Source organism: Podarcis tiliguerta (assembly GCF_965153285.1).
Source record: "Podarcis tiliguerta genome assembly, chromosome: 9".
NCBI classification, from domain to species: Eukaryota; Metazoa; Chordata; class Lepidosauria; order Squamata; family Lacertidae; genus Podarcis; species Podarcis tiliguerta.
In genome coordinates, this window is record NC_139542.1 from 53,219,156 (window position 1) to 53,240,649 (window position 21,494).

Here is a 21,494-nt window from a genome sequence, read left to right on the forward strand (position 1 = left end):
TCTTTGTCCCATAGGGGCTTCAAAATATGTACTATTTACAGTAATTTCGGGGTTTCTCTGCTCCTTGTATTCCCATCTGACAAGTAAATAGAATTATTATTATTATTATTATTATTATTATTATTATTATTATTATTAATATACCACCCTATACCTGCAGATGATGGAAGTTTAACTCCAAAGCTTTTTTGCTACAGTTTATAGGAATAATACAAATAGCATTTATATAACATTTTCCAACATTTGATGCATTTAACATGTATTGTTTTGTTGTAAACCATACAACAGCCATATAAGGTACCGTATTTTTCGCCCTATAGGACGCACTTTTTCCCCTCCAAAAATGAAGGGGAAATCTGGGTGCGTCCTATGGGGCGAATGCAGGCTTTCGCTGAAGCTTGGAGAGCGAGAGGGGTCGGTGCGCACCGACCCGTCTCGCTCTCCAGGCTTCAGGAAGACATCAGCAGCCTAGGCAGCCCTGCAGGAGCTCCCGCAGGGATGTCTAGGCTGCGGATAGCAGCCTGCCGCCCGGCGGGTGGGGCGCCCTGAAGCAGAGCGCCCCTCCCGCCAGGCAGACACCCGCAGCGTGGAGAGCCCTCCAGGAGTTCCCTGGAGCGCTCCCCACGCTGCGGATAGCAGCCTGCTGCCTGGCGCGAGGGGCGCTCTGCTTCAGGGCGCCCCTCGCGCCAGGCAGACACCCGCAGCGTGGGGAGCCCTCCAGGAGTTCCCTGCAGCGCTCCCCACGCTGCGGATAGCAGCCTGCTGCCTGGCGCGAGGGGCGCTCTGCTTCAGGGCGCCCCTCGCGCCAGGCAGACACCCGCAGCGTGGGGAGCCCTCCAGGAGTTCCCTGCAGCGCTCCCCACGCTGCGGATAGCAGCCTGCTGCCTAGCGCGAGGGGCGCTCTGCTTCAGGGCGCCCCTCACGCCGGGCAGACATTGGCCAGCCCCACAAGCTTGGGGGACAGCAGGGAGGCGCAGCGCCGCCACCCCGCTGTTTCCCGGACCTGCTTTTGGGGGGGAAATAAAGGGGGAAAAATTTCCTTTATTTCCCCCCCAAAAAACTAGGTGCGTCCTATGGGACGGAGCGTCCTATGGGACGAAAAATACGGTAGGTCACATTCTCCTATAGATAGAGCCTGAAGCTGAGAGGGAGTTGCTTGCTTTAGGCCATCTACAGAGTTCAGATGTAGACTAGATTTCAACTTACTAACTTTGTAGCTTGGCCTTGTATGTACTCTGCTACATGAGCTCATTTATGATGCACATAAATCTACATAACATTTTGCAGACAGTTTTGTACTTCCCTGCTCTTTTTCTGTAAATTATGTGAATGAAAGTTATAAATATAATAGATATTAGATATCATGTGGACTTACTTGATATATTTTATGTTTAAACAGAAATATGACCTTAAAAATATGAAAAGAATTTTTTTTTTTACTTTGTGTAATATGGTGGCATATTTATAAAGACCCTTCACTTTTTATAAACATTTTATCATTTATGATTTATAGGAAGAGATTAAAAAAACATACAGTGAAATCCAGGATCGTGAAGAGACAATAGCAAAGCTTAAGTCAGTAAGTAACAATTTTAAAGTGGAATAAGTTTATTTAATTCAATGCATTTTCAATACTTGGATACTGAGGCTGAATATAATGTGTGTGCTAAAGACATCTGTTTAACAGAACAAGAAAGGAAAGCATTAGTAGTGGCAGTATTTTGATAGCCGTGCTGCTTTTCAGCTTCTTGACAAACTGCTGATAATGCACACGTTCTAGAGAAGAAAAGAGAAAATAAGTGATATCCTTTATTGGACGTGTTTGGTAGAACAGTATTCTTGTTTTCAGATTAGATTAAACTCTGCTGCAAACAGAACAAAAAACTAACTACTGTGTCTTGAAAGCCACACTTATATTAATGACAGCTTGCACAATCCAGTCAGTTAAGCATGTTAAGTCACATGATTTCAACAGGAAACAAGTAGAATTTGATAAAGCAATTCTCTGCTTTTCCCAAACCTGGAATTTTAAAAGTACATTGTTTGCACTTTCCCATTACTGGATACATTCTTGCACTATGCCACATTTTGCTATTATAACTTGTCTGGAAGATGACTAGAATTTACGGTAGATTTAAGCATCATCTATAAGTAGAAATACCTATGTCAATGAAATAGTGTTTTACAAACTCTATATTTATTGTACTATCCTATTGTACTATCCTGTTTGAAAAATACACATTTGACTTTAGGAGTTATCTACATATCGGAGAGAAAAAGACAGGCTGACCGAAGAACTCTATGGAAAAACTGATGAAAAACAAAATCTTGAGGTGTTGTTAAACCAGGTTCAACTAGAGAACCATAGACTGGCCAAAAAACTTGAAAACCTTGAAATAATAGGTATGTGTTTTAAGAGATCTGGTGGATCATGTTGTCAGATTCTTGTACCTAAGACAAGATAGCCCTGAAATGCACAGCATAGTACTTGCACCTACCAAGATGCTCCCTGGGTCCCCGACAGCTCACTCCTCAGAGTTGCTCAGGCCCCTATCCACCCCATTGCTGCCATAGCAATAATGTGGCCCAATTGGAAGTCTTCCTGCAGACTCCAACCCAACAGGGGAAAAAACAGGCAGGGCAAAAGCTGGGGTATCCACAGGTGATGTCATGGAAGGCAATGTGCCTTATGGAGTACTCTTTTCTATTGTTGTGAAGTTTTGCTTTTCTTTGGGATTTTACTTTTGCCTCTGCTCCCCTTTACTTTTGCTGTTCGTTTGTTCCCTCTCAGCCTTATCCTGTGTGGGGGGCTCTGATGGTGGTGAAGGAAGTAGCAGTGCTGGGAAGGGGCCAAGAGGAACAGAGTGACAAAGTTAGGGGTGGGGAGAGGCAGGAAACAGTTTGCCTTCTGTGAAATGGGTGTCTTGTGCTAGGCTCACCACCACTGCAGCCATTCTGTTGTAGTGCCTATGAGAATTGCTCAGAAAGATTGGGGACCACTGTGATAGCTTGTATTTAAATGCTGGGGGAAATCCACTAAAGATAACAGAACTTTTAACATATACAACTTACTTCACTGGTGAGTTACCTATACATTTTTAAAACCAGAATTTGCCTACCTTTAGGTGAGCCCAATTTTTCTTTTCCTTTCTTCATCATATAGGGTAAGATAGTAATTTTTAAAATGCATTCTTCCTCCTTTAGTTCATATTTTCTTGAGGATAGATGAATGCAGTTCTGTCTGACTTCGCTCCTTCTAGCATCTTTGCTCCTTCTAGCAGCTTCAATTGTATATCTTCAACCATGTGCTGGTTTTCTTTAAACTGACCACTTCTGGTATATGCGAACTTCATTCATGCTTGTTGGTTATTTTCTCATGCAGATCGGGAGCTTGTTGTAGAACTAGAGAAAATGAGGTTAGAAGGCGGTATAGCACTTGGGGACAAATCACCTTCTCGTCTGGATGCATTTGTAAAAACTATAGAAGAAGACAGGGACTACTATAAACGTGAACTAGAGTGTCTCCAAAAGATAATTAAACAAAGATCTAGCCCATTACGCAAGTCACCAGAAAAGGTAATAATTTTTTTGTTAAATATAATGCCTAGTAATCTTTTTCATATGGTGCCCCAGTTTACAACTGCCGTACTACTCAGATGTGACTGCCAGTAGTAAGGAGGAGGCATTTCTCAAGTAGTCAGTCTGGTTGACTGAATTCATACTGTTTTAGTAAGAGAAAACAATGTTTTCCAATACAAGTGCAGACCCCAGCAGCTTTTCAAAATATTTGTAAAACTTTTTAGCAAACCTGAACCACTTCATATTCAATGTATTCTTCAAAGAATATGGGGTCACTTAACTATTTGTGTTTCATTTCCCCCCTTGACTCCTTTTTTTCAATTTTTAAAAAAGTTTGCATTACAAAGCTTTCTGTCTTGTTTACCAATGTGAATGGAAAAGAGAAACTGTCAAATACCTTCATTAACTGGGATCCGTTCTATTCCCAGAAAATTCTCAGAATATGGTATAGAAAATTGCATATTTGAAATGCTGTTTTTTCCTGTTTAGACCACTTCAGAAGTCCTGGAATACACCCCCCCCCCCTGCTTTGTAATATTTCCCCACTCTACATTCATCTTTTTGCAAATATAAAACAAATAGCCCCAAACCCAAAACATTGCAAAGTGTTTCTGTGCACTTGGACTTCAGGAATGAACTTTGCCATCAGTTGTAAATCCAGCTTGGAGCATGTTTATACTTATAGTGCAAATTTGTGACAATGCTTTCTGATTTGCATTCTTGAAAGTCCCTATTAGGCCACTGGGGATATATCTTATATTATTTACTATGAGTGCAGTATTTCACCTAAGCATTTTGTCTGTTTGTCTGTTTGTTTTTGTTTTACTTTCTCTTCTGCTGTATCTTTCATGGCTTCCAGATAGCCCAATGAAGAGTTTAAGCAAACATTGTATCTCAGTAGATTTGGTGTTTGAACTGTGTTTTTGAAACGTAGTGTCAATACAGTGTATTTTTATGTTAAATGAGATATTTTTAAATCAAATCAATTTTACTTCCTGCTGGGTCTTTAAAGGTGTCTGTTGGGCTTTAATAGCAATTTGATATTGTCCAAAAAATGGAGCGTTAGGGTTAAATATGAGGCAGTACAATATGATGATACTACTATTCAGTAGTATTATAATACCCTGTGTGTATTTACTCAGAAGTACATTCCACTTAATTCAGTAAGATTCTTTTCCTTAATTAAACATGCATAGGACTACAGCCTAAAATGCAAATGTTCCTCATGCCCAGGGCTCACATAGACCCACTCCTATAATGCTAAGCTGTTTATGAAGCCTGGAATGATTGTCTGAACTCAGCCATACTTTGAGGTATAATCCTGTCATCAGACATATCTGTCTTAATTACTTCAGTATAATTTAAGTAATTTAACCCAGGATTTCAGCGCTGATTATTTACATCAGTAGCACCTGTCAGTAACAGTACAGTATCTGTGCCAGGTAACTAGTAATATAGTTTTTAATGTGTAATTTTCCTCTCCCTCCCCCCTTTTTTTTGACAGAATGGTGATCTAAGATTGGTTACCCGAGAAAGAGATGAGCTACAGTCTATGCTAGAAAGATTTGAAAAGCACATGATAGAAATTCAATCTAATGTCAAACTCTTAACTGCAGAAAGAGACAAACTAAGCATTCTTTATGAACGGGTAAGTCCAAATTAATAGGTGGGGCCACTGACTGTCAGGACATAACATGTATAATGGAGCTGAGATTTGCAGGAGCAAGAAGGAAGCAACATATAATCATAAATACTCTTCAAAAGAGAATTAGACAAAATCATGGTGGATAAGGCTATTAGTGGCTACTAACCAGGATGGCTATGTTCTGCCTCCATAGTCAGAGGCAGTAGGCTTCTGAATACCTCTTGGAAACTGCAAGAGGGGAGAGTGCTCTTGCCCTCAGGTCCTGCTTGCAGGTTTCCCACATGCATCTGGTTCGCCAATGTGAGAATAGGTAAAAGGTAAAGGTACCCCTGCCCGTACGGGCCAGTCTTGACAGACTCTAGGGTTGTGCGCCCATCTCACTCAAGAGGCCGGGGGCCAGCGCTGTCCGGAGACACTTCCGGGTCACGTGGCCAGCGTGACATCGTTGCTCTGGTGAGCCAAAGCCGCACACGGAAACGCCGTTTACCTTCCCGCTAGTAAGCGGTCCCTATTTATCTACTTGCACTCGGGGGTGCTTCCGAACTGCTAGGTTGGCAGGCGCTGGGACTGAAAGACGGGAGCGCACCCCGCCGCAGGGATTCGAACCGCCAACCTTTCGATCGGCAAGCCTTTAGGCACTGAGGCTTTTACCCACAGCGCCACCCGCGTCCCCTAATGTGAGAATAGGATGCAGTAATTGTTGCAGAACCAGGCTTAGACATGGAAGTAACAGAAAGAGGAATGAATGCAGATTAAAGGACAGGTAATAGATTTATGCTGTTGAGACAATGTCTTAGCCTGCACCAGATGCATAGCTATCATTGAACTGGGTAAGAATGGCCTCTGGTTGGACAGGCGGCATGGTACAAGTCAATGCTGGGCCAAATTCCTCATATTTGGCAGCATTTTATTTGTTCTCCATCTTTTTCCTTTCACCCACCATCTTACGCCTTTCTTTCTTCCATGCATGATCTGATATCTTGCATATATATTAATTTTATTTATCCACTTTAAAAATGTTTATTTTTTTTACTTTTTAAGTCTCAGGATGAGTTAAACCGGCTACGGAGAGAAACAAAAACTTCTTTTATGACACAAAGTTACGCAGAAGAGGAGCGGAACATTGCATTGTCCGATTTCAGAAGAGTGGTGGCAGAGAAAGAAGGACTAAGAGAGAAGTTAAAGGTCATCATTTTACAAATAATGCCTTTTTGTAATGTTCGATCTTGCGATAACTTTGGGCTACTTTGTTACCTCACAAAAGTCACTACTCCCCATGGATGGTGCAATTAAGCAGGGCAGTCAATTCACTGATTGCAGCCAAAGCCATTCAAAAATTTCTAAGGCACATTTTTATCTTGTGAACTGCTTTGAGATCTTGTGATAAAGGGTGGTATATAAATAATAATAATAATAATAATAATAATTTAGAGCGTCAGTTTTTTTGGGGAGAACCATGCTACAGATGAAGTCAATAAGCTGCTATCTTGCATATAATACTTCGAGTGTTCTGGACCCATATATACAGTGCTTTTTCTAGGAGGATGCATACCCCTAAACCTTTGTGAATCTTTGTACTTTTGTCCATTTACTGTATTTATTTTCCCCAACTTGAACTATAAAATGGTGATTTTCTTGAGTCAAAATGAGAGTACCCCTAAATACTTTTAAAGAAAAAAAAGCACTGCTTCTGTTGTTGTTACTATTAACATTGCGTGAGTATCCATGTGAGCTGCTATGGAACCAGGAGCAGAGTCATCAGGAGCAGAGGAGAGGCTTCAACAACTGATAACCGGACTCTGCTCCCAAGGAATTCTTTCTCAGTCGAACCTGCAGGAAACAAATGGAGGCAGGGGGGAGCCAGTCAAAAGCAGCAGCAGCTTGAAAGGGATGTCCTGCCCCCCCCCGCTTGGAGAAAAGAGCTCCCTTGTCTCCAATGACACACAGAATGATGTGTAGAGTGGAGCAGAGATTAGAGATGCCTAGATGCAGTTTGAGGCTGCTTGGGAAGGAGGAGCTTTAGAGGAGGTTGAAGGTGGGGACATTCAGTCCTGGCAGCTGCTCTGTAGGGGCAGGACTTGCTGGGAAGTGTTGCTCAGTTGTATACCATTTCTTTGAAAAAAGAGTTAACTTCTCTGATAAACTCTGCTTCTTCCTTGCTGTCATGAGTTTTGACTCCAGCCATGACATAAACCCATGTGCCCTCCCTTCTGTCTCTGTTCTTCCTGCCTCACCTTTCCACATAGCACATATATTAGCCAAGTTCAGTGTTCTAAAGGCATAGAGATTAGGTGCAGTTTTCTTTATGTCTCCTAATTCCCATGCTCCCTAGACGATCAGGTGCTCAAAGGTTAATCAGACAATTAATGCCCTCTGATGAGTTGTTTTTCTTTGTTTCATAAGGTCCATCAGGATGAAAAATCAAAGTTAGAACAGGAAATATCAGACTTGGAAAACACTGTTCACAGAGTAAGTGATTTAAATACTTGCTGGCATCAGAATTTATTAATGCGTAGTGATGGAATGTCATTGTTTATGTGTTGACTATTCAAATTATGATTGAGACTATGGCTTTTGTCTGCTTACTTCTCACGATCATTTGCAAGACCAGGTTTGCAATAGACACCATGTGAACTTTTAGCAATTCCTTTTCATATTCCTGATGGCAGCTACATTATTGTGAGCTTTACTGCCGTTACATTGTGCCTTAACATCTAAAAGATTTTGGTGGAGTTCACTAATGAGGGGATGCTTATCAAATTTGCAGATGGCACCAAACTGGGAGGGGTAGTTTATACCTCAGAAGATTGAAGCAGGATTCAAGATTACCTTAACAGATTAGAGAATTGGGCCAAAACTAAAAAATGGAACAGACTACCGTAGAGGGTGATGGATTCTCTTTCTTTAGAGGTTTTTAATCAGAGGTTGGATGGCCACATTGTCAGGGATCTTTTAGCTGTGATTTCTGTGCTGAAGGGGGTTGGACTAGATTACCCTTGCAGTCCCTTCCAACACTATGATTCTAAGGAGTTTAAGATTACAGCCGTAGTTTTGCAGTTGTTTTTTTAAAAATATTTTTTATTAAGTTTCCATTTACCAAATTAAGCATATCATACCAATTAGTCCAAATTGTATCAATTCACATCATAAAGTCCAAATGTTTTCCAAATTATAATTTTTTGTAAATTTTTGTGGGGGGTACCCATGCTTTGCGATCGGCAGGAGTCCAATCATCTATATTTATGCTGCTTTTCATGTTTACAATGATGTTTTCAGTCCCATCTTCTCAACTCTTTGTCGTTATTCATTTTCCTTTTCAATCACCTCTGAGTTCTCTCCACAAGCGGATTGAAACAAACAGTCTTATAGTTTTCCGGTTTTTATTGAATTTGAGTGAACTGGTCTTTATTGGGATTTTGCTTAGCTTTTTAAATACTTAATTTTTTCTCTCAAGAAAAATGCTGCTCTTAGCAGATTCAGAAAATAATATTTGTGTGTTGTTTTCTGCTGCAGTTGGAGACTGAACATCTTGATCAAGTAACTACTATTTCATTGTTAAAAAACAAAATAGTCTGCTTAGAAGATGAATCAAATATTAAGTCTCATCAGCTGTCTCAGTTGTCTGAAGATGCTTCACAATTTAAAACAGAAATAAACTCCCTTCAGTAAGTTCAGCCATTTATTTAGTATCTTATTGGTGCCTTGCTCAAATCTATTAATTTATGTCATTTTACAGGAAATCTTTGCATCCGTTGTCGGGCCCTAAATAGAGATGCAGGCTCCATAATTGCCTGAAAGTCATATTGGAAGCTGTGTTCCTTAATTCAAAATAATATGTGGACATTCCAATTGCTCAGTAATGATGGAAAGGAACACTGAATATGCTTGAAGACAATTTAGTATTACTTAACACATTCTAGGTTCAGTCCAGTTATTTCATTAAGCAAGAGGTTTCGGCTGTGCCCCAATTTCAGGAGATAAAAGATTGGATTCCTTAAAAGTATAATGTTCAGTGTCTCTGCATTTCTAGCTGATATATCCCGATGCACGGGTTTAGTTTTCTGAGGGTATTTTTAAAAAGCTTTAAAAGGTACATTTACTAATTGCTGTTTTTGTAAGCTCATTGGAAAGTGTCATTCCCTTTGCTACATAATTCTGTGCTTTGCAGTGTTTTGAGGGTGTGCTTATCATATTCTAACTTATTTACATTTAAAAACCTGCACCTGTTTTTACCCCCCTCCAAAATGGATATCAATTCTGCAGACTACTAAATGAACAGATACAAAAGTCTTTAGATGAAGTGCAGCATCAGTTGGCTCTTAAAGATGATGAACTACATTTGGCTCAAGAAGAAATTTTGTTGCTAGAAGAAAAAACAGGTGAATGCTGTTTTATTTCTTAGAAAAATTCACGGCTTAACTACTTAATCTGAAAAGTCAAGAGATTGGGACTAGTTTAACTCTTGGCACAGAATGTTGGCGGCATCTGCCTTTCCTCTTCTCAAGCAGTCAACAACTGTCAAATGTAGGATTGAATTTGGTCCCCCATTATGCCTTCCCACTTTTCTAGTGTTGAACTACTAACAGGGATTAGAGCAGAAGCAGCAAACCTATTTGAACCAGTGGGCCAAGTCTTTATCTCCCCACATCCCACAGACTAACTTTGACAGGTGGATGTGAATGCCAGCCTGTCAGTCATCTGACATCAGGTGATGTCTTTGCCAATGCCTTCTCCACAGAGAACATATGGAAGAAGAAGCACTCAGCTAATGAGCAGAGATTTAATTCTGCTCTCTGCACCCAGTCATCCAGTGATGTCACCTTATTGACTGGTGGGCATGGTTTGGGGAGAAATGGCCTCATAGGCCCAATTGCACACCCTGGTATGCCAACATTGGCCCATGAACTGGAGATTCCTCACCCCTAAATTTAGAAGTAGGGAAAGAAACATGGGCGTGAAAGAAGGGGTCCTCTTGTCCTCTTGTACTTTTCCCATCCTTCTCAGCCATTCCTCATTTGGCAATGAAGAAACAGAGGGAGGAGAATGTGAGAAGGAGCTGAGAAAGATCTTAAGAGGGGAACCAGAGGACTGCAAGCAAGAACGTTTCCCTGTTATTTCTTGTTCATGCAAATACCTCCCATGCTGTTTTTCATAACTCAGAGGGTGGTGGAAGACATTGCGGAGAATCCCACTTATTGCATATACCCTCTGGCAGGGTTCTAGTTTTTCAGAGCCATCAAAGAGCAAGGGACTAGCTTTAAAAGACCTTTGTTGGCAGGCGTTTGTAGTGGGGTGAATTTGCCCAGCATTCTTCCTTCACTTCCATTGACAATACCTTAGCAGTAAAGATTTGCCAATCATTAAAGTCTAGAACAAGGTGCCACAAACTGAGCAAAAAGGTACCTCACAGATAAATGTAAGTTGTCTGATGATATTTGCCAAGTTGTGCATTTCCACTTGCACAGCCAGACTCTGCCTTACACACACCAGTGTAGCCCTTTGGGTGTCCCAGAATACTACATCAGGTGATCCCTAACTCTCCAGAACAGATATTGTTGGGTGAGGGGTCAGAGATAAGGCAGCAGGGGGAAGGAGAAGTTCCATTACATGAGTGAATGTCTGCTCACACAACATTAGGTGTCACCTTTAAGCTCTAGATCAATAAATCCCTAAACTTTCCCCCCCATGGACTGCTTGAAAATTGCTAAGAGTCTTTGCTAACTGCTTAATTATTTTTCTGCCTTTTGTATCAGTTGTAATGTGCTGTTCTACATGCTGTATGGTTTTTCCACTGCATTTTATTGCTGCTTTTATTTCTCATAAATTAAATTTTATTCTATTCCATAGATTCCTATTGTAGTACAATAAAATACAAAATAAGATATAAAAGAAGCAGTTAAAATACAATTGAAATAAACGTGACTTTTCATTGCAATGAACATATTGTTTCCCATCTTCAACCACAAATCCACAGACATGCTGAAGCCCCCCTGAATGTAGTCTGCAGGCCACATTTTGGGAGCCCCTGCTCTTCATAATTCAAACAGTATTTATTTATTTATTTATTTGCAGGTAAATTCAGTAATAAGCACCATGCACAGGATGAGACCATCAGTGTGCTCAGAAGTACAATTAATGTCTTGGCTAAGGAAAAAGACAGCCTCCAGGAAAGTATAGATGAAAAGACAGAAAGAGTTGCTTATCTAGATGACAATTTAGCCAATAAGGTATGTACACGGGGCATGAAATAGACACATCAGGGGGACACATGGGCTGGAGTTGGGAGGAGGAGGCCTATTGTACTACTATTGTACTCTGCTTACCTGACTTTTGATCCAGGTCAGGACTTGTAAGTCTTGAATGGTGCATACTGATAAAAGACAACAAAAGAATTATGAAATGAAGAAAATTAGTAACTGTCAATAGCTTCCTTAAAACATAATAAAAAATCAAACTGTACATTAATGATTAAAAAAAATGAGTATGGGAAAAAATTGTTTGTAGTCTTAAGTTTCAGCAGTCACCAAAAACAGCAGCCCTATAAGTACTTCTGAAGAGATCACAATCTAATGCATACAAAGAAGCTTGAATTAATAGATGAGTATTTAGTAATAAAAATTATAAAATGAAACTGCTGCCGAGATCCTTTCAGCTTTACCTTCTCCGTGTATTTCTTTCCTCCCTTCTCCTCCAGCTTTCTGACTGCTGGCATGAAGCAGTAGGAGCAGAAATGCTGACCCATGCCCCATATGCTCCCTTGCTGCTTTCATTTTAGGCAGGAGAGAGTAGGGGAAAGGAAAAGCACTTTGAAGTAAATGTGAAAAGGGGAGGGGTTGTGCAACAGTTTTCCCACCTCTGCTCTCCAGTTTCTCTGTGCCTTACTGTCAGAATCATGTGTTGTCAGCATTGTGAAAAGAAACTGTGAACTTAGGATGGTTACAAGAGGCCACATTTTTTCCTGGGAAGGTATGTGGTATATCAGTAACCTCACACTTTCAGTCCCTTCAGGCCATAAGTAGTGATGGCCAAAAGAAAAATGGAGTCCAAAGGAAAATAAATAAATGCAAATGAATATTGAATATCATTGGCCATTAGTAAGCTGAAGGTACCCAATTTTTTTAGGTTCAGCTACTCTTAAATATTAAACTACAAGAGACTGCTAGTGAATGACTGGTAACAGTACTGTATTATGCTGTATATTTGTTACATCTGTATTTCACTTGTTGATCATACCTATTAGTGCGGTTGATGTGAATTATGTAAAACCAATAATCTTTGCCATCATGTTTCTTTCTATAGGAAAAAACTATCCACAATTTGCGACAAACTCTTACTCAGTTAGAGTCGTCCTTAGAGTAAGTAATAGTAATGAAAATTATTACTTTTGACTCTGAAATTTCATCTTATAGCAGTCAAAGTATTTTAATAAGCTAATATACTTATAATTGAACCTTTTCACGTGAAGAAGATGGTTCCTCTGAAGAAGGCTAAAATATGGCCATTTGGGGGAGGGGGGAAACCTAAGGCAATTACAATTATCCTAATTTGGCACTTACAGATGTACTTTAAGGTGGAATTCTGTGCACCTTACATAAGAATCGGTGGAGGGCTGTTTTTTTGCCAAAATATTTCCAAGGAGGAAAATGTAATGTTCCCTGATCTTTTCCACAGCCAACCAATGATAATAATTGATGGTGCCTTGCCAATACTCAAATGCTACAAAGGAATTCAGTATAGCAACTGAGTATTTGCAGGGCAAGCAGAAGAACAGCAAACTAATATTATGCAAAGCAAACTGCAGTTTGAACATCTGGGCCAAGTCTTGGCTTACTAGATGGTTAAAACAAACTATAACTTGGTGGTACAAATTATTATTATTATGTGGCCCATGTTACCAATCATAGTGCTGTGCCACAATTTCAGACATAATGCTTGGCGATCAAGTTGCTAATAAAGAAATGTGAGAAGCCCATGTAGACTGCAAAGATGGAATTGTACAATAATGTTATCATTACTATCTAATGCAAAGTTAAAAACACTTGAGATGATTCATCTTAGTTACTGGAATGTAGTTGTTACGTAGAGTTATATAATGCAAAAAGATAAATTCTGTTTAAGGTTTTCCAAATCCCCCATTTGCTAGCCAATTAAAGGATGCCTTAAGCGGTAAAGACCGAGAACTAGCCAGCGTCCGTCGCCAGATCGAGGCAGCACATTCTGAGCTTGGTGAAGTCAGCAGGGTGAAAGAAATGGCCTTGAAAGAGAACAGAAGATTACAGGATGATCTATCCACAATGGCCAGAGAAAATCAGGTACAATAGTTCATAATAATACATGTCACAATTGCTTTAAATAATGTTTGGGTACCTGAAATTACATTTTATGTGATTTGTAGCTCTTGGATAATTTTAACTGGTGTGTTTGTTAAGAGTGGCAGCATTACATGCAATCTATATTTTTTTACTTTAGGGGTTGCTGATTTAAACGTGACACTAGATATGTATAAAACAGTTATAGATTATGTGCAACCAACCAACATCATATTTAAACTAGATCACTGGTGCATACACCTGGAGGATTAACATGATGTAGACATCTGTATACTAATGCCATGTATGTAGGAACTGCCCCAAACCTTGCTTAAATGTGATGCTATCCACTTGGAATGCCATCTGTCCAGATTTTCTACCCTGGAACTGTATTTCTTTACATGTTTTCTTTGGATTACATTTAGCCGTAAAAAGTGTAAGATTTTAAAATAGCCATCAAGTGATTGTTCAAACAACATTAAGTTAGAATCTAGCCATTATTGGGCAAGTTCTCCCTTTAGGGTAGTGTAATGGTTCTAGAGGTTGCTCGTGCGTAAGTTGCCGCTACTCCTGGCTAGGTTGCCTGGTTGAACCCTTTCTGTCTGGACAGCCTTAAGTTCCGTGGCTGCCTCAGTCGCTGGCAGAATCCGTCAGTGGGCATTTCTTGAACCTCTTCCAGCATAGAAGCTGTTTGACGCCCAGTCTTCTCCTACTTTGCCTGCGCGGAAGTCTTCTGCGCAAAGTGGGTGTGGGCAGCGGAGTACTCGTGCCCTCTCCGCTGGTCTCAGGCGAGGAGTCCTGGAGCCACCTCTCCGATTCCCCCATCTGCCCCCCTTCTCCACTGGTGTTACGCTGATTTCCTTCCCCAGTGGATGGGCTGCCTCTCTCCCTACTGGGACCCTCTCCGGCATCCCTCTGGAGCCTTCTCTCCTCCTCCAGCTCCGATGGCAGTTCCCTGACAGGTAGTTAATTTTTGTCTGGGCTTTTTTCATTTCAGACTGCAGATGGGGGACTTGCATGATAGAATGCTCCTTTATTTAAATTCAAAACATAGAAAACTAGTGTTTCCCTGATCTCTTATGTATAGGGAATTTCTTTTCTATGCAGAAGTACATATCCACCTGAAGCCTGAAGTCTGGTACAGCTCAGGCACAGGGTTACCAAATGAGAGCTAGCCTTCTTTTATTTGCATGTAATATTATTTGTAATGGTTTGTCATCTAAATAGGCAATCTCATCTGAACTGGAAGCAGCATTACGTGATAAAGAAGAAATGAAAATTAGAGTTCATAATTACATAACAGAAGTCTCCAGGTTTGAAAGTTTAATGGCCTCAAAGGTGAGGAAGTGCATTTGGAAGTTCCCATGAATATTTTATTAATCAGGTGTATCATGTTTTAAAAGTTAAGATCAGGCATGGCCTAGCATCAACCCACAAGCGGAGTGCTGCAGAGGTGGCGATGGCTGGAAACTATTAAAACTAAACATGAAATAAACATTCAGCTTATACATTCCAAAAGTGACAATTTGGCTTCAGGTACAGATTTTGATATTAATACTGTTTGATATAGCCTAACTGTTGTACTGCCACCACAATGCCTGCATTCAAACATAATGCTAAACCAGGGGTCTCTACCCTTTTTGGGCCCATCGGCACACTTGCAAACCAGAACAACTGTTGTGGACACCACACAAGTATACACACCAACCAAGCACACACTGCAACCTCTTTTATTGGCTACAACAGAAGTTGCAGCCCTGGGTAGGGCTTTTGCATTTAGAAGCTGCATCTCAAGACCTGACTAGGCAGGCAATACAGCAGGATATTAGGTTTTGTAGTCAGGGACTTCCTGCTTTCTTTCAGCAGCTGACATGCACACTACAGTCAAATCTCTACTTACCACCACCTTTTCTTATGGTCATTCCAAGCCATGACCATGGCAAACCCGGAAGTAACCGGCGGGTTTGCCACTGTTTGCGCATGCGCAGCGATCGCCGTGCACGCATGCGCAGAAGCGACAATTGCCGTTTGCACATGTGCAGAAGTGGGCAATCACTGCCTGCACACAATGGTGCCTCTCCCAGTGACCCGTTTTGACCTCTGGACAGACCTCCGGAATGGATTATGGTCGCAAATAGAGGTTCCACTGTACTGAGTATTGGAGCCCTAGCTTTCAAGCCCCGTGCAAAGGGCTGGAGTCATGCCCACTCTCAGGTTGTTAAATTGAAGCCAGTAACAAACTCTGTGTGTATTCAGTATGATTGCAATTAACATAGTCCATGTAGCACAGCATTGTTTTTAAAATTCTGCTTGTGAAAGGTATTTAAAATGATTTAAACTTACAGATTCCTAGTGCATGCAATTTGTTACTTGTTGTTAGTAATAATAATAATTTATACCCTGCCCATCTGGCTATGTTTCCCCTGCCACTCTGGGTGGCTCCCAACAGAATATCAATAATAATTTAAAAAGCAATAAAACATCCATCCTTAAAAACTTCCTTAAACAGCAAAGGCAAAGGATATAACCCAGAGACCTCTGAGCAACGTGAGTTCTTCTGAAAGGGAATCTTTCTGTATCTCACATTCCGAATCAGCAGATAGCTTTTTATGTTCAGTTAGACTGAGAAAGAGTTTGGGGTTTCTGTGTGTTCTACTTTAAAGATCCATTAACTCCAAACTTCTAAAATGCTTTAAAAACTAAACATGCTGGAGCTACAGGTTTTATGTGTGCATACATTTGGATAATAGCAAAAGACCATTCCTGCCCCACTTAGTCCTTGGAAATTTATACAACAGAGCATAAAATATGACACCCTTCTTATGTGTAATCATCAGAATTTGTATCAACTTGTAAAAGCAACAGCCGCTTTAAATGCTTTGAGGTTCTAACTCAAGGACTCAGCCTCACTGTAAACAAAGATGAGGATGTAAAAAAAAATATATATATTTAAGAGGAAGGAATGGAGAAGAGCGCAAGTTCAGGGTCAAACTCTTCTACCATGTGTAGTGAAGCAGTGTGATGATTTCTTGTGGGTAGAAAGCATTTGATACAGTGATTCATTGCTCAATGGTATATATTGCTGCGTTGAACTAGGAAAGAGAAAACAAGGAGCTGTTGGAAAAGTTCCAGATGCTCTACAGCCAAGCTGAAAACTGGGAAGTCAAGGCCCATCAAGCTGAGGGGCAAAGCAGCTCTGTACGACTGGAACTCCTTTCTGTTGATACTGAGAGAAGACATCTTAGAGAGAGAGCGGAACTACTGGAGAAAGAAATTCAGGAGGTAATTACTGACACTAGCTGAACTTTATTACCTAGTCCCTTTTCCTAATGTGCTTTCTTAATCATACGCCTTTGCATTAATTGGAGATTTCTGCAGAGGACAAGGTGTGTTAATTAATAATTCGTTTCAGCTCATGGGAACACTAATTTCAGAGCTATTTCTGTTCTCGAAGCATGTTAGGGCTTATAAATGATTATAAGTGTATTTTGGTGGGGGGGGGGAACAAGTTGGTGGGGGTTGTTTTCTTTATATTAACTCAGCAATCAAGGAAGCTTGAATTTGGGTTAGCGTGCGGTGAGACGGAGTGTCACATGCCTGCATGTAATAATAGAGTTGCATTTGTCTTTCACATAGCATATCATTGCCCACCAAGCTTATGAATCACAGATCTCTTCAATGGCAAAAAGTATGGCCAAACTAGAGGAGAGTCTCAAACGTGAAAAAGAAGAAAAGTCTTCCATCTCTGTTGATGTGGTTTCTGTTAGAGAGCTGTGTGCCAAACTGGAGTCCAGCAAAGAAAGTCTCTCACGTCAGTTAACATCCAAATCTATGGAGTTTGAGAGGGTAAGAGGAAGAACTTAGCTCTCAGCACAACACATCTAAATAAATTCGATACTTAATACAGCTGGTCAAATGTGACACTAAAATGTAAACCCAAGGATTCGAATCCTAAGATAGTTCACTTGAGAAAGTGCAAGTAAAACAAGTTTCCCCTCCACTCCCCTGCAGTAAGCTGTGGCCCCTGAAATGCCTCTTCAGAGGGTGGAGGAAGAGCTCTTGAGCAATGGGCATGGGAGGCCACTGTGGGGAGGAGGAAGTGGGAAACATTCCACGAACTTCCATGTGTTCACTTAGCTCAGATCCAAGACCAAATCTGAGCAATTACGCCTCCCCTGCAGTGCCCTACATCATATCCTACATTTCACAGAGGCAAGGACATGAGTCTTCTTTTATGTGAACTTCCTCAAATTAAGAAATACAGTGGTACCTCGGGTTAAGTACTTAATTCGTTCCGGAGGTCCGTTCTTAACCTGAAACTTCTTAACCTGAAGCACCACTTTAGCTAATGGGGCTTCCCGCTGCCGCCGCGCCACTGGAGCACAATTTCTGTTCTCATCCTGAAGCAAAGTTCTTAACCCGAGGTACTATTTCTGGGTTAGCGGAGTCTGTAACCTGAAGTGTATGTAACCCGAGATACCACTGTATTCGCTTGAATCTTAAGATAAGTTACAAGTTAAATTCAGGCTAGTTGTAATGTTTAATCAGGGTAAATTCAATCCCACTTCAAACCATGGTGTTGCATACTGGTTTATACTTAACGATGGTTAAATATTCAGATACTTGCTTCATTAATGATTAAGGTGTCTTCCCATTAAGCAAGATCTGAAGCAAAGAACAAATCTTGACTACATATTTCAATTAAGGGTTTGGACAGCATGTTAAGCCTTAGCTTAGCCCAAAGAGGAACAAAGCAGGTGTAATGGGGAGCCAACATTCTTGTTTGGTCTTGGTAAGCTATAATTTGATTTAATGTGACATGCAAACAAGGCCACTACTACCTAAACCTGTTGAAGGAACATAAAGTTGAGCATCTGCATAGAATTTGCCTATATGAAAGGATGCCTATGAATAAGACCTTTAATATTTAATCTGAAACCCTTAATTAGAATGAATTGTTTTTATGTTCTAGGTAATATCAGAATGTGAAGATGCAAGAGCAGAAACAGAACTGTTAAAAAAACAATTGTCCAGTGAGCGGCTTACAATACAGAACTTGGAAACACTCTTGTCTACCAGCAGAGACAAAGATTTTCAGAATCATTTGATAACCCATGAGAAAGATTCAGAAATACAGCTACTTAAGGACAAGTTAACACTCTCGGAGAGTAAATTGTATGTTTGTAAAGTGTAGAACAACTGTTCTTACATCATTTTAAAGCTACTGTTTATAACTTCATGCAAAGATATCTGGCCTCATGAAAAACCTAGCTGTATATATATATATAAACATTTTCACCTGATAAAATCCAAAATTTCTGACACCATTCTGCACAAACTACATAACTTAGTTGCTGGAAACTCTTAAGTCTTTATTATTTTTGTCTCAGCCCTCGGTCCTCCTAGACTTGCGCCCAAAGATAATGTCATTTACTTGGAATTAAGGGTAGCACCATATGTTATTTTAACAGTGATTTTGTAGTTCTGTCTCACTGCACATCCATTCATAGGGTCAGATGTTGCCATGGTAAACTAGTAAAGGAACTAGTGAAACTGCCTTAGAGACTGATTCATGCGAACAGGAGTGCTAAATTCCCTCTAGGTCAGGGGTGTCCAACAGGTCAATCATGGGGTGTCCCTAGAACCCCGATCCCCCCCGAAAGCTCAACAACTTTGATGGGTAGATCACTGCCAGTTTTTTTATAGTGGGAGTAGATCACAGCCTCTTGGAAGTTGGACACCCCTGCTCTACATGTTTGGGGTACTCAGTGCAGTCCTATGTAGCCCTGGGTTTCTGATTCACATCCCGATTCCTCACACTTGAAATCTCCAAAGATATAGAAGGAATTAGCAGCATGAGCAAATGTTGTGAGCTGGTCTTAAGTTTCATATTGAGATGACTCTGTCTCTAAGCATAATACTTTAACTGGACTGACCTTGATAAGAATCTTCCCCAATAATCGTTACAAACTTGCAGTTGAGAAATACCTTCATTGTGTGTGTTTGCATTTGTGTGTACACATTTGTATGTCTGCGTATATGGTTTTTTTTTGTTTTTGTTTCTTGCTCCTTGTTTATCTGCCTCGTTGCCGCTATTTTTAAAGTTCCTCTAAGATGCCATCTGTAACTGTGCAATTGTTAAGAACTTTCTTTGTTTGCAATATTTTTAGAACGAGCGTTAATAGGGAAGTTTCAATAACTCGAAATAAACTTGCACAGCTGCAGGCTGATTATGATATTGTAAAAAGGCAGCTGACAACAGAACGATTTGAAAGGTAAGTGAATTTGCTTTATAAAAGTGCCCAGTGTCACAAATCCTATGTTTTTAAGAGAAGAAATATAAAAGTACTATGTATACTATTCTGCAGAAAATATTTAATATTACAGCTGACTAAAAATCTGATTACAGAATTATGAGTGGAATCCAATAAGTTCTCCGAATGCTGTTTTTTCCACCACAAGTTTACTTTTAAAAGACAACTGAAGGCGGCCCTGTTTAGGGAAGTTTTTAACATTTGATGCTGTATTGCTTTTAATGTTTGGTTGGAAGCCGCCCAGACTGGCTGGGGAAAGCCAGCCAGATGGGCGGGTTATAAATTATTATTATTATTATTATTATTATTATTATTATTATTATTATTATTTATCCACTAATGGAGGAAGTGGACAGGAAGCAGGAGAAATCTCTAGAGCATTTTTTGGGGAATGCTGGGAACTGCAGGGGAAGGTAGAATAAGCAAAAATCTTCCCTTCATTAATTGACACTTTCCACTGGATCAAAAGGCCTTGCGCTTGCAACTCTGTCCACTTACCTAGCACTGAGGTTCAAGAGACCACAATTCCCTTTGTAATTTTGCCCATTATTTTGAAAACATTTAATTTCCCCCTTGTTTTCTTAGCTATTTAGTCACATTTTACTGTTCCTTTTGGTAGTGGGAGTCTGTAAAACAATAGGAAAAATTGTGGCAAATTCTGCAGTGTCCTCTCAAAATTCACAAATGAAAGGTAAATAAAAAATAAGTTGGTGTGTTCTTGTACTGTAGAAAATAAAATATGGGCTAATCTAGCCAAAGTTAAAACATTTTAACCCCATTGTTCAAACTTCTCCCATTGAAAAGAAAACAGTATTTTGTTTTGTCTGGATCACGCTCCGTATTTGTTTGGTTTTTCATTTACTTTGCTGTTTTCTGTAATGTTATTTTATTTTTGGCATGTTATCCTAAGTAAGATTTGCACATACATAAACCTTTCATAACCAAACACAAAGCAAATAAATACATACCAAGGTCCACCTCCTATGTGGAAACAGTGGAATAGTAATTATTGACAAAGAAATTCTTTTTCTCCCTCCCCCCCCCAGCTCCCCTGTCTAGAATAGATGGCTAAATAGGGGCAATAAACCCCCTTTTGCTCACCACCTCCTCTGAACATATTAATGAACAGGTTCCTTTTGGGATGGAAGATGAATAAATAAATGTGAAGTTTGGAAAGTTGTCCTTGGGTTCTGGGTGAACGAGGAAAGAGGGAATCAGCATATTCTGCTCCACGCCTTATGCTCTCTCACTGACAGTGCTTTTTCTTCTTTCTGTATAGAACTGTGGCTTATTATTATTATTATTATTATTAGCTCTCTGTATAGCTCCAACTTGCTTCCAATGTGGCAAAATGCATGGAGATACGCTCACAATTTCTTATCTTAACAGGGAGCGTGCCATTCAAGAGATGCGTCGACATGGTCTCTCTACCACTTCGCTACGTGCCTCATCCCCACTTAGTTCAACTTTTAAAACTTCACATTCTCCAGAAAGAACAGCTGCAGTGGTAACAGAACAAGCAGACAGGTATGCCACTGAATAGATTGGGTGTTTACTTTTTTGACACGTTATTCGTTTTCATAATATGAAACGTAAAATGAAATGTCAGAACAGGTCTGCAGTTAGCATTTTTCCAAGAGTAAGTTA

The 21,494-nt window shown here is 40.2% G+C and overlaps 1 protein-coding gene across 5 annotated transcripts in view; it reads left to right on the forward strand.

Annotated features, from left to right (window-relative positions):
* The window catches only part of CEP135 (centrosomal protein 135), a 34,364-nt gene that overhangs the window by 10,860 nt on the left and 2,010 nt on the right, over positions 1 to 21,494 (forward strand). For all 5 annotated transcript variants that reach the window (XM_083458049.1, XM_083458048.1, XM_083458047.1 and 2 more), the window contains exons 9-25: positions 1,514 to 1,579; positions 2,253 to 2,403; positions 3,383 to 3,576; positions 5,084 to 5,227; positions 6,266 to 6,409; positions 7,628 to 7,693; positions 8,738 to 8,889; positions 9,488 to 9,603; positions 11,297 to 11,451; positions 12,524 to 12,579; positions 13,368 to 13,536; positions 14,761 to 14,871; positions 16,630 to 16,815; positions 17,170 to 17,379; positions 18,506 to 18,708; positions 19,704 to 19,808; positions 21,237 to 21,374. In XM_083458049.1, the coding sequence (XP_083314175.1) occupies positions 1,514 to 1,579; positions 2,253 to 2,403; positions 3,383 to 3,576; positions 5,084 to 5,227; positions 6,266 to 6,409; positions 7,628 to 7,693; positions 8,738 to 8,889; positions 9,488 to 9,603; positions 11,297 to 11,451; positions 12,524 to 12,579; positions 13,368 to 13,536; positions 14,761 to 14,871; positions 16,630 to 16,815; positions 17,170 to 17,379; positions 18,506 to 18,708; positions 19,704 to 19,808; positions 21,237 to 21,374 (2,366 nt within the window). The remainder of the gene's footprint in view (positions 1 to 1,513; positions 1,580 to 2,252; positions 2,404 to 3,382; positions 3,577 to 5,083; positions 5,228 to 6,265; positions 6,410 to 7,627; positions 7,694 to 8,737; positions 8,890 to 9,487; positions 9,604 to 11,296; positions 11,452 to 12,523; positions 12,580 to 13,367; positions 13,537 to 14,760; positions 14,872 to 16,629; positions 16,816 to 17,169; positions 17,380 to 18,505; positions 18,709 to 19,703; positions 19,809 to 21,236; positions 21,375 to 21,494) is intronic.